The sequence below is a fragment of the Orbicella franksi genome, chromosome 13, assembly GCF_964199315.1.
Source record: "Orbicella franksi chromosome 13, jaOrbFran1.1, whole genome shotgun sequence".
Classification (NCBI taxonomy): domain Eukaryota; kingdom Metazoa; phylum Cnidaria; class Anthozoa; order Scleractinia; family Merulinidae; genus Orbicella; species Orbicella franksi.
The window spans coordinates 15846021-15858520 of record NC_138157.1 but is presented as its reverse complement, the minus strand read 5'-3'; the positions used below and the strand labels follow the sequence as shown (position 1 = coordinate 15858520).

The following is a 12500-nucleotide window of genomic DNA, read 5'->3' as shown; positions in this document are numbered from 1 at the left end:
CTCTACATATCTAGAGCTCCCAAAAGTCACGCAACCGGCGTTTCGGTCACGAAATCTTTCACGGCTGCAAACAGTCTCGCTCAACAATGTCGGCACAAAAGTTATTTCAGTCTATGTAATGCCTATCATAAGAATGTAAGTACATTTTCTTTAATCATTACATTAATTTCTGCTATTTAGATTACACATGAAACCTACGATCAATAATGACTCTTCACAACAAAAATGCAATCGTACCCAGAATCGTAGAAACAGGTACAAAAGATAAACTGTACCGACACATATGTGTCAATCAAAGTCGAAGCATCCACGTTTACGAATTGACTGTAAACTGTGAACAAAACAGACTTCAGTACAGCTTGCTCTGACCATTTCAATATTTCTAACTCTAGTAAGTTCTAGAATAACTATTGCTTCGATCGATGATATTGGATGTGTGTAGTAACAAATTAGAACGCAATCGAGCGAGTTCGATCGCGCTGTTTCGATTTTATTCGATAGTGTTCGATTGTCCAGCACGTTAGGTTATCAAGTCTTTCTTTGCTCGATGAAAAGCTCGATATTATCACAAAATAGTGCCACAATTACCGATGACAGCATAGTACTCTATTCAAATTTGGGCTTACCCCCTTCATATCAGCCGCAAACAAGCTTTTTTCGATGCAATGTGCGTAAATTCATTTCAGTTATAAAAAGTTTAGTCAATACCAAAAATCAATAACTTTCGACAGAGTCAGTTACAGTGTAATGATACATCGACACCACATCAGTGAACTTTACTCACCATGCGAAGTCTTCTCGCACGTTTGTGCATTTTCAGGAAAATTATTTCCTGTCAGCACAGCGTTAATATCAATCAGAAGAATCGCTGTTCCACAGCGTTGGTCCAAGACCTGATTTATCAGCTGTCGAAGAAAGAATGTTCAAGGTACACAGGCGTCAAACTCAAATTTTACAGTAAGATTTTTACGAAACAAGAACCAGAAATCCCAATGTTTGCTTGCCTCAAAGTGTCACGCGCCTCGTGAAAAGGGTAAACAGCACGCCACCTGTGTTACCCACTGTGTCCAATCAGTGAACCGTATTTTGAACAATAGCCTTTGTGGTAAGCTGGAATACAGTTCGAATTCGTTGGCGTTTTTGATGACGAAAGTCCTTTTGTTTGTTTTAGTTTTGTAAATTGGTTTTTGTTCTTTTCATTGAGATTGCTTTCACGTATTTTATGTGTTGTGGAAACTCTCAAAGTTGTCTCACTAGGAATTTTACACGTCATTAATTAGCGCCCTCAAACTGGTTATCTGGCCCCGGCGGTGGGGGGGAGGGGGGCGGGGAAATCCCAGTTAAATTTAGTAGGGGTGTGCGGCCCGCTTCAAAAAAACATACCCAATTCAAGACTACAGTACAAAAACCAGACCCTATTTAAGACCAAAATGGCCAAAATCAATGCCCTATTTATGACAAAAACGGCTGAGAAATCATACCCTTTTAGGGCCGCACAAACCTATATAGCCCAGATAAGGGAGTGCCTTCCCCCATCCCCCGAGTTATCTGGGTCGATTTGAAGATAATCTCTGTTGAAATTTAGGGGTCTAATAAGGTCTACACAAAATTTTTTTCTTACTACAAGCCGTTATTAGAGAAAAAATCTGAGAACTACGTATAGCAAAGATATTGATGACACTACATCTCTTGATATTTATAATCTGACAACCGGCGCCAAAAACGATAGCGGAACAAAGAAGTTGTCATTTCTTCAAAAAAGTATCCCGGCTTCGTTAATTTGCGACTAAACGGAGACATGTACCACTGGGGAGATTCGCCTGAAGATATTTATAAGTTTAATTTTAATAGAGCTTGGTTAAAAGAACCGCTAAAACGGCTAAAAAACCATGCATACCCTTTGGCCGACCATATCTATATAACCCCTATAGGGAAGTACCCGGGCACCCCCTGGATTTTTTACTCACTGCTAACAGGGAACTCGCTAATTTCTCGGTAATATCACAATGCGAGATGAGAGCGAGACGGTTTGATTTTTTCTGTTTTACAAGTAAAATGTCTAGATGTTGAACAGTTCAATTTCGAAGACAATTTATGCTTGTCTCTGAACAACACAATTATTTTATGATGCACATTCTCGGCACAATGATTTAGTTGCTATGGAATTCCAACAATGCCAAAATTCAGTTGGCCAATTTTATTCAAACCGATGCGAACATTGATCCGTGCATTCCAGCATTACTTGTGAATTTTCAACAAATGATTCAAACATTCATGCGAGCCTCTTAAAATCCAACTAAAACATTTACCTTAGTAAAACAATTTAATCAAAATAAAATATTAACCAACTTACAGAATGCTACTTACAGTTGGTTGAATGTAATGTGTAGATTGTAATGCGTTGATACGTACTCAGTAGACTGTTACTTGTAACTGTAGTGCAAGTTTAATTGTAATTGTTGTAATTGTTCGAGAAAATAAATTAAGTTAAAAAAAAAAAATCAAATATTAAGATTTCGAAGTGCTCTAGAACATTTAAACATCAGTAACTTCAAACAAGCGATTATTCAAAAAAGCTAATCAAACTTGCATGTCGGACATGCCAAATTCAATTCAAATACTCAATTCGTAAATTCAATGAATCCAAAAATTCAAGTCCACAGCTTGCAAATGTCATACACTAAGAAAACATGAGGGAAGTTCCTTCATTTTCTCTTGCACAGTTCATGGATATGTCGGGCCACGTGCGAGGATGCGGGAATCTGGTGAGACTTGGAACCTGCATCGCGAAAAAAAGCGTAATACTAATCCACTCCCCGTCGGTGGACTTTCAGATAAAGGTGCCGCAGACATAACAGGTGCCAAAATCTTTGTCTGTTGTATCTGGGTGTGGCTCAAGTTAGGTTTACACAAAAACATGCTCTTTGCGTACCATTAAGAAGCCGTTGTACGAGTCCAAAAAAATCTTCCTCAAGCTAAAACACGGTTAGTCTACATGGAAACTCCCTTTTCTCCTCCGCAGAGGCTCAAAAGGGTGCTTTTCTTGGTTGGGGACGGGGAAATGGGGGGAGAGAAAATTGAGAAAGGCGACAGAAAGGCATTCGACTTTGCGCCGGCACTCACCTCACACAACGGCTTTCTATAACAAACGTCCCTACCTGTGTCGTATTTCGAGACTCTCATGAAGGTAGGTTTCGGTGAGTCGTGGAAAAAAAAAGTTGGAGGGGAGCTACAATCGCGAGCAAAACTACTAATGAGAAAACGAGATGACACTGTAAATACATCTTTATTAAATAAAAGGGAAAAGAGATAATCAAACAAGTGACGTTGTTTTAGATAATCATCTTGGTTCTAGTCAATATTGAGTTGAGAGATTAAGAGACGTACGTTTTCTGCATAGAAACAAAATCGTTAAGGAGGAGGAGGATCGCAGATCAGCTTTGAGGTCATATTTCATTTCTTAAAAGTTTTGTTTTAGAATGTAGGCAATCGACTATAAAGGAATCCCAAGACTTGTTAATGGTAACGGAATTTGTTTTCCAACCCGTTCAAAGGATGTCATTTTAATATTACGGCAGTTAGACCCATCACAGTTCTTTTGATCGCGTTTGAGGTGGAAGTGGCCACTGCCCTTGCCTTAGTAACAGCAGATCTAGAATTACAGAAATCATATCCTGATAAACTCTTCACCGGTCGCTTTAAAGCAACACCAAGGCTAGATTCTAGAAAATGGGTGTGGTCAACATCTGTTGTTGAGTTGAATGTTGCTTCTCTCAAAGCTGCTATAGAGTTGGGTCGCAGGGTCTTTGGTGCACTTTGCAGTGAAATCTTAGCTACTGCTTCCTTGTTAACACAATTTAATGGCAGATCGTGCAACAGAGAGGGATGAAGAAACCTAATTTCTTTTGAAGCCATCAATTTGCCGCTTATATTGCCCTCGTGATATGAAGCTACACGTGCTGTCAAACAATGATGAACGGTTGCTTGTGATGCTTCCAGATTTTTCCCACTGCCATCAACTGAGTCAGACACAACGTCACAGCTTAACTTCCCTGTATTCGAACATTCATTCCAAGTTTCCACTTGACTCGAAAATTGATCGTCGGAAACTTTGTCTTCCTTCATCAGCCTCGTGATGGCATATTCCTGAGCGTATTTCATTTTCAGAGATGCACGCACCTGTTTTCCAGTGTTCACTTGCGACAGTGTTGTGAAACGCGGGTGGACCAAGCTAGGACGGCTACATTTACAATTTGGTTTAGGTCGCAGGTTTGGATATCGCTGTAACCATCCTAGATAGCGGCGACTCACAAATCTGTTCCTTGACGTCCGAACATAGCTGCTCTTTGCTTGTGGTACGGATTGTTTAACCTCTCTCGAAAAAGAAATGGGAGAGCAATTAACTCGGTTGCTGTGAGTTTTGTGCATGTCAGTATTACACTTGACACTATCGCCATAATACACTCGCAATTGGGGTTGTGTTAATTTCGATGTATCGCTCTTTGTTCTCCAGACATCGCCCCTTGTAAAAATCAGTTCTTCAACTGGCGGTGGCTGAAGATATGAATAGTTCATTCTTTTTCGACCACTGCCCCTCCTTTTCTTGTGTTGATCATGAGTTCGTATCTTGTTCTTTGCTTGATTCGCCCCCTGTAGACATCGTCGTTGCAACTTTCCATAGATTGTTCGGTCTTCGCCCTCTCTACAAGCGACAGATTGTGGTTTCCTGCTCTGTGCGTTAAAGATCGCTAACGTGTACTGGATACACGCACGAAGCCTTCGCACTACATATATCAGCCAGTTGACCAAAACAATGGCGATACAATAAATAAAAAGGCGAATGATTAACAAAAGATCGCGTAATTTTGACCTTTTTCTTCCCGTTGTTGAAGTCATTCGCTTTGCACTCAGTTTGGCAAAGTTGGCTTAGTGGCTCTTTGTGACGCTTCGCTTGCCTATTACATCACTTGAGATCCTGCTTGAAAGTGCGCGCGCACTTACTTTGGAATTAACTCACGCATTGACAACATTGAAGACAAATCGGCAGCCGACTAGGAAACAGGTGGGGTGGAGGGGGGTGAGGAAGAAAGAGGATTAACAAAGGGCTGAGAAGCATTAAATATCTCCAAGTTGTAGTCCATGTCATGCTTGAATAAACTCATAACGATATTTGAGAAATTTATAATAATATTGATAATCTTAACTTTGACGAAACCGACCAGTGAAAATTTGGGAGGACGAGGACTACTGTGAGAACACAAGCCACAGGTGAGTGTTCCCACAGCTTTTTCGAGTTCACCCAAACTTCCACGAGTGTTTCTATAACCAAATAGCAACACAGGAAAATTTTTTCTATTTCTCTTAGAAAAAAATGTGAGAAAAAGAAAGGAAAATGACTCGTTTATTTCGAATTATCAAAATGTAAATTCTTTTTGCTCGCACCGTCCGTTACCTGACTACGTGAACAATTCGTGGTAGTTCTGTGTTTTCTACTGAGTTACAGAAGTACAGCTTTTATTAGGTGCTTCCTCTCAGGAAACGTCACTTCAAGGTATTTGTGAATAAATAATAAATATGTATTTTTCGTTTTATCCCCCCAAGTCTTGAATGTTACCATTTTGAGTGTTTTTCTTTCTTCTTCCTGCTTCTCGTACCTGTTCACTTTGTTGTAAATCTTTCTTCGCCTAATGAGGTAATATGTCATCTCAATTCTCAAAACTCTCCCCCGTTTAAAAAAAGAGGGTAAATTTTCGTAATTATATTAAGACGTCCAATTAACGATTAAGGGCAACGGTATTGGCAACATTCCGTTACTTTACTAGCCTTTCTTCTTTAATATACGGCATCGAGGAATGTATGTGGGCCGTTCTTATACCGGAACTGTTTTACTCCCCTGGACTGCCTGCCTGTGTTAGTGTCTGTCCGATTGAGAGAATATTGACTGACAGACAGACGAACTAGGGGGCAGAGTCACTGACCAGATGACTGACTGACCGATTTAACAAACGACTAACGGACTCCAGTACGCACTCATTGATTTACTGACCCACCGTGTGACCGACTAAACCCTAACTGAATTACGAACCAGCTTCCGAGCTGGCCGTTCGACCTTCTCTCCGTGTTAAAAAAAATAAATAAATAAATGCAGTGTCTTGAAACTGTACAGCGTGGTTGAAACTCGTATTTCCCAAAATCAATAGCACCAAACGCCCTCAGTTCATTGTCGGTTTTACACCTGTCTGTCGTAGCCAAAATTGATTGTAACCCGAGAGTTTCCAGAATCGTCCTTCACAGGAATCTCACATTAGGAACGCAAAGAATGGTTAGACAGGAATGTCTTACACAGGAATTTCGCGATAGCCAACATACGCCTCGTGTCCAGGTGACTGGTCACGTGGACACGACGCGAAAATGGGGATCACCGAGCTCGCTTTTGAGTTATAAGCACTTAAAGCTAAAATTAACGGTGTTTTTACCAGGTTGCATTGTCGCTATGGTAATCTGTTGTGTAAAAAAGATGACCAGTGGTAGTATTCATCCTTCAAAGTATAGCTGTTGGAAGAGTACTGGAAATTGTTGCCGGACCCTTAAAGTTTTCAATTTCTTTGTGTTTCCACTCATAATTTGAAAACTACCAGCCGAACATATAATCTTAGTAGAGTCTTATTGGTGTCTACTCCTTTGCTGACACTTGAGTTCAAAACTGCACCACAATTCAGTTAAAAAATAAGCAGGATAGAAAAACACCAAAGGGATAATGATAAACCATAAAGGAACAAGGATGGCTAAGGATGGAGAAGATTAACACGGATTACAAACGGCGAATTTGAAAAATTGAGGCTAACCTTTTCAATAAGCGCAAACCGTGACGTAGCTTCTTTAAGTCTGTAAATGCAGCAGTTTAACTTGCCTTGTTAAAGAACTCATTTCATTTCTGACGTCCCGGGTTTCTATGGGGTCAAATCAGTCGTCTGTAATTGAGGCCGACAGTTTGGGTTGGTCCCATGGGTGTCCGCTTTGGAGAGAGTGGGCCGAGTGTTCATTTTAGACCTCAGTAACGAGTTAACTAGAACATATAGCAACAACGTAACTATGTCAACTGCTTCCCTAGAGACTGAATCCACAATAACGATTGGGCAACAGAGCCGAGTTGTTCTAAAGGCGGTTAACGCCAACCCAGGGCTACACGTAATCGCAGTATTATATTAATTTTTCTTGTATAGAAATAGTTTTTTTTTATGTACAATGTTTTATGTAGTTCGAGATTATTGAAACAATATGAACAGAAAACCTTACCAAAAAGTTATCTAAATTCTTGGTAATCCTGGGTTAGCTCAATCGGGCTTTGAACAACCCGGTCCTGCAGATTGACAGCCTTAAATTATAGCACAGATTTAACGTTCTCAGTCACATACATTCTCACTCACATACATTCATTCATTCAATGATGCATCACTTTAGTCAAAGACAGAATTAAAAAGATTTCTTCAAATGGAGCCTTGATAAATACAATAAGGGACAAGAGGGTGATAGTAGCGTTGGGTGGCCAATTCATTCTTTGCGAGGTCAGCATACCAGCCGGCTTCATCGCCAATCAGAATACGTGCTTAGGTTCTTATATTTACCTCTGGAAAATAAACGGCAAAAATAATATTTTAAAAGCAAGAGAGGATGAAGGGTAAGAGAGATAATTCCCATATCTGCCTTATGCCTAAAATAATCCTTCTCACGTTATTTTTAGATATGGTACCCAGTTCTTCCGTGTATACTGTGACAACTCACGTTGCGTGGATGTTGTCGTGGAGGATGAAAATGCATGTAAAGTCGATTGGGCTGTTCACGAGAGTAAATGTGCTTCAAAGGGTTGGCAATTTTCATCATCTATTAGTCTATTTACCTAATTATCTATTTAACTATTTGCCTATTTATCTAATAAACCATTTATCTACTTACCTTTCTATGCGTCTATTTATTTATTCAACTATTTATCTATTCGTCTTTGTACCTATTTACCTATTCATCTATTTATCCATTCATCTATTTATCTACTCAATTGTTTACCTATTTATCTATTCATCAATTTATCTATTTATTTTTTATACCGAAATTGATTCAATGTAGTCGTTAGTATTATAATATGTATTCAAATTCTTTTTGTACTTTAGTAGTTTTTATTTTTCGAGCAACCACTCCCTGTGCCGCGACTTCACATAAATTATAACTGGTGTTATTATTACTACTTACTTAAAGTCCGGGATTCCCAAACGATCAGGAGTGATCTAAACATAACGTGAGGGATTACCTTGGGAATTTTCTAAGGCTCACATAGCCCATTGCAAAAACGTGAGAGGACTGTGAAAGAGTATGGTTGTTTTCCGTTTGTTTGAAAAACTAAGATATTCAAATGAAAGATCAATTAAATTTGAGAGTCTTAAGCAAGAATAGAAGTATTTAAAGGAGGAAAATGGCAAAATGACGGCTCTTCAAATATCACCTAAAATAGAGAGTTTGTATGGATTGGGTAGACAGGCCACAAAATTTTAACGGTTTGTATGGAATTTTGTAACTTTTGCATGGCTCCCATTTGGAAAATGTTCCGCTGAAAACTCTCAAACTTGACTGGGTAGCTTTTCAGTTACAAAACGTTTTATTTCAGTTGAAATATTAGATTTCTAATCAATATAAGAAACTCGTCCCAGTCCTCTCACGTTTTTGCAATGGGCTATAGGGCCTTTCTCTCTTACCCTCTCTTCATTACAAGAAAGAACCAGACATTCTATAGTAAAAACGACCGTTAGAGTGCATTCGTAATAGTTTGATTAAGCATTGTCCAGTAGCTCGATGCTGCACGAGAACGTGTGGCAGAAAGTTACAAACTGTTATATCCCAATGTACATAGAACCCGGTGTGATCCACTGCTTTCACACCAGTTCTGTTTGCAAGCATTCCCACATAAACATCGTCCATTCTATACGGCTTAATCACATCAAATAAAGGAACCAGGCACTCGACAACATCGTATGACATAACAAAGCCCGCACCTGTACAAAAATCCGGATAGTGTGTTCCACTGTACTCTTCATACGGGACACTCCATTTGCCAGTTCGAGGCACTTTGTCTGTGGGGTGAAGTTTGCCCATGTAAAGGCCTCGTTTCGGCGTAGAGTTTCTTTGCAATAATTTAATCAAATCTTTGGTTTTAACCAGTACATCATCGTCTGCTTTGAGAAGGTAAGAAAAATTACAATATCTGGCTGCCCATTCGATGGCCATCTGTATCTTCAAACTCTGGTTCCAGTAATGTTCAGGATAATCCGCACGAATCATGTCACCATAGACGCTATTTTCTTTTTTAAGCAAATCTGATTCTGTTTGATTCCTTGTTTGACCAAGGAGAAAGTACGTCTTCCACTGAGGTGCAGTCAGATTGTTGGCAGTGCCCCAAGTTTGACGAACTAATTTTCTCCTTTCAAAATTTGCCGGTGCAGACGAGACCAGGATAAGAAGGAAATACTTTCCTACACAAGTAGTCCTGGTTATCAAAGAAGTTTTGTGCTGGGGAGATGCTTTCCAAGATTTACAATCGTGGTGAGGAATAAAATTGTTGGAAAACGTAGGAGGTGCAATAGAGAACGAAGGCGTGAAGACGAGACAAGTGACTAATGTGGTTATCAACGAGCACGCTATTACTCCAATAAGATGAAGTTGCCTTCTTGTCAAAGACAACGTTTTCCATTGTAACTGCACTATAACATATTTCAACTTGCGATGCATATTGTGAGTCCCCTTGCCCAGTTTAAGCTCCTCCTAGAAATAAATCAAACTAGATAAGTTTAAATGAAAAGAAAACCAAGATCATGAACTGACTGGCGGCTCAAAGTAATCCGCGCAAAATCCAACACGAAACCTGAACAAGAGGTTCCGGGTTACTCCCTATAACGGCCTATACGGGGAGGCGCCGCCCGAAAGGGACGCCTTTTTCAGGTTTCAGGTATATGAAAGGGTAGGAATTTCTCAAGTTGAGGCAGATGAAAGGGTAGGGAAATTTGTCATTTGAGTATGATTTATTCATAAGACGGGCCAGTTACAACAGCTACAGTGTTCTTGAGCAGGTATGTGAAAGAGGTACGTTTTCAATAAAAGGTATAAGAAAGAGGTACTTGGTATATAAAAGGCTAAGGGGTTGGACCTCGGGGCGGAGCCGCCGCCAAAAATTTTTTGTTGCGTATCCTGGCAAAAGGGTCTTGATAGGGGCGCCGGGATATCAGTTAAATTTCCGGCGATTTCTAACACTGTTCTAAGATATCAGCTACAGGGTAGCAGTATTGCTGGTTTTTAGTGTCACGCCATTCAAAATAGATCAAAATAAAAATCAAAACCGTACAACAGATAAAGTTAAGAATCTGGGATATGAAAGAAGGTAAATATGCAAAGACTCTCGCCAAGATTCTGGTCACAGCAATTTTTTTTTATGCAAGGTATGCGGAGAAATTTTTTTACGGCCCAAATTTATAGAGATTTGTTTGGAGACGCCATGCTGGTGCCCATCCGTATGGAACTCTAAAAGGAACTCTAAAAAGGAACTCCAAAACAATAAAATAATACTTGACATAAGACATGAACTGTTTAGTTAGCCAAATTCCCCGAAATAAGTCACTTTTTTAACCATCATGACAGCTCTCTAGGCCGGCATGTAAATGCCGCGTCACGCAAAAGCTGAGAAATTCAAGCGTAGTGTATCACAAAACCAAGAACCCATTCGAAGCGAAAATTTGCATGAATATTAGTTTCCAGCTGCTCTTACACAACATTAAAGTAAAATCTCAGGAAGATCAATAGTTTTGCCGTTTGAATTTTAGTGACGTCATGTGAAAACCAGCTACTGCATATTTAAGAGATCTCAAATCTCAGCTATTAGTTAAACGAGAGCCTTCTCGAAGGCTTAATTGGACGATTCGACAGATACTACAATTGATTTTGAGTTCGCGATTTTTCATAGAATGCACGCTCGGCAAAAAAGTAGCTTCGTGGCTCAAAATGACAAATAAGCATGTAAGATTTGAAGGGTATGGCCTTTGCCGGGCATTACATTAAGGACCTGCAAAACAATCATCCCCCCTCCAGAACAGGTCCGCCGCTGAACCAAACTGTAAAACAAGGCCGCCACGACTTGTTAATTTAAAATCTCGCTAAACTGACAAATACTCCACAGAGTCAAACGGGGCGCGTGTCTGCAAATCACATAGAAATCACCCCACACAACACCGAAGAACTGAAGGGCCAAGCCAGAAAGTCTGAAAACCTCTTTCAGCCTTTAATTTTATTGTGTGCCAACTTCAACTTTGAAAAATACACGTGGCTAGTCAACGTTTGTTTGGCCGGAAATGTTTCTCAAGTGGACCGCGGTCACGGAGATTGGCAATAGCCTTTCCGATTAGTTGTCGAAGAATTCACCAAATTGAATTGACGCTAGCATTTTATGCCTCTGTATTCTTAATTGTCGAAGATAAATTGCGCCATAACACTACCAAAGTAAATGTGGATCCACGAGGAATATAATAAAAAGCAGAAATAGAATTTCAGTAGCCAATCTAAAACCATTATTTGACAATTTGAAGATACTGAATGTTTATCAAGTTAATTATTACACAATTCCTGTCTTAATGAGTAAATTTTCAAATAATCAATTACGTACCAATCTCTTTGAAGAATATTTTCAGGACTAATGAAGAAGTTCACAACCACAACACTCGATCAAACAAAAAATTACACCAGCCTTGTATCAAAACAAACCTCAGAAAATTAAGCATTAGTTTTAAAAGAGTTTATATATACTACAGCTTACCAAGTGATCTAAAAAAATATCCCGTGTAAATTAACTTTTAAGCGAAAATTAAGAAACTATATTCTCTCGAAGAGTTTACAGTATATTCAGTACCGATGTAACATGTACATGAATCTGTAAATCATAGACCGCCAGACTTGTCTTATCAGGTAGTAAAGGGGGTCTCCTAGATAAGCCTAAAAAGGCTTCTTAAACTTCCTGCACATCGTAGTATGACGTGTTATAATAATGATGATCTTATGCAAATAAAAATAAAATAATAAAAAATAAAATTGCTATTCCATTTTGAAATTCTTGAAAATCCACTAAATTATTACCGAATTTAGTCCAGTCGCATGAGATCAGTATTTCTCTCCATAACATTGAATACAATCTGAATTAATAGTCATCTTAAACCATCTTGAAGATATTTTTCAGAAAATTCCCATTTGGATGCAGTTTATCGCTGGTATGCAAAACTGACAACACTAAACATGCTTTTTAAAATTGTTTACAGCAAAATATGCAAGTTCCACGCATGTTGGTATAATCTATGTGGCTGTACATCTACTCTTATTGACGATTAAAACTAGCCAATGAAAGCCAATGAAAGCATCGGGCTGTTTGGTTTTTGTCTTACAAGTACAAATGTAAATGTACAACAGAGCCGTCAACA

At 39.2% G+C, this 12500-nt stretch overlaps 2 protein-coding genes across 4 annotated transcripts in view; both read right to left on the bottom strand.

Moving 5' to 3' along the window:
• Nucleotides 1-2138, bottom strand: part of LOC145465306 (beta-1,3-galactosyltransferase 5-like) — a 14365-nt gene extending 12227 nt beyond the window's left edge. The window contains exons 1-2 of one of the 2 annotated variants that reach the window (XM_081449082.1): nucleotides 1482-2138; nucleotides 785-1448 (exon numbers count right to left, since the gene is read on the bottom strand). The gene's annotated coding sequence lies outside the window, so the exon portion shown is untranslated. Of the gene's footprint in view, nucleotides 1-784 lie in introns of both variants that reach the window. The other variant, XM_081449081.1, reaches the window with a different exon arrangement.
• A 1674-nt stretch (nucleotides 2139-3812) lies between these two features.
• Nucleotides 3813-12500, bottom strand: part of LOC145464759 (beta-1,3-galactosyltransferase 5-like) — a 17072-nt gene continuing 8384 nt past the window's right edge. For both annotated transcript variants that reach the window (XM_081448548.1, XM_081448549.1), the window contains one exon: nucleotides 3813-9807. In XM_081448548.1, the coding sequence (XP_081304674.1) occupies nucleotides 8755-9774 (1020 nt within the window). In that variant the 5' untranslated portion in view covers nucleotides 9775-9807 and the 3' untranslated portion in view covers nucleotides 3813-8754. The remainder of the gene's footprint in view (nucleotides 9808-12500) is intronic.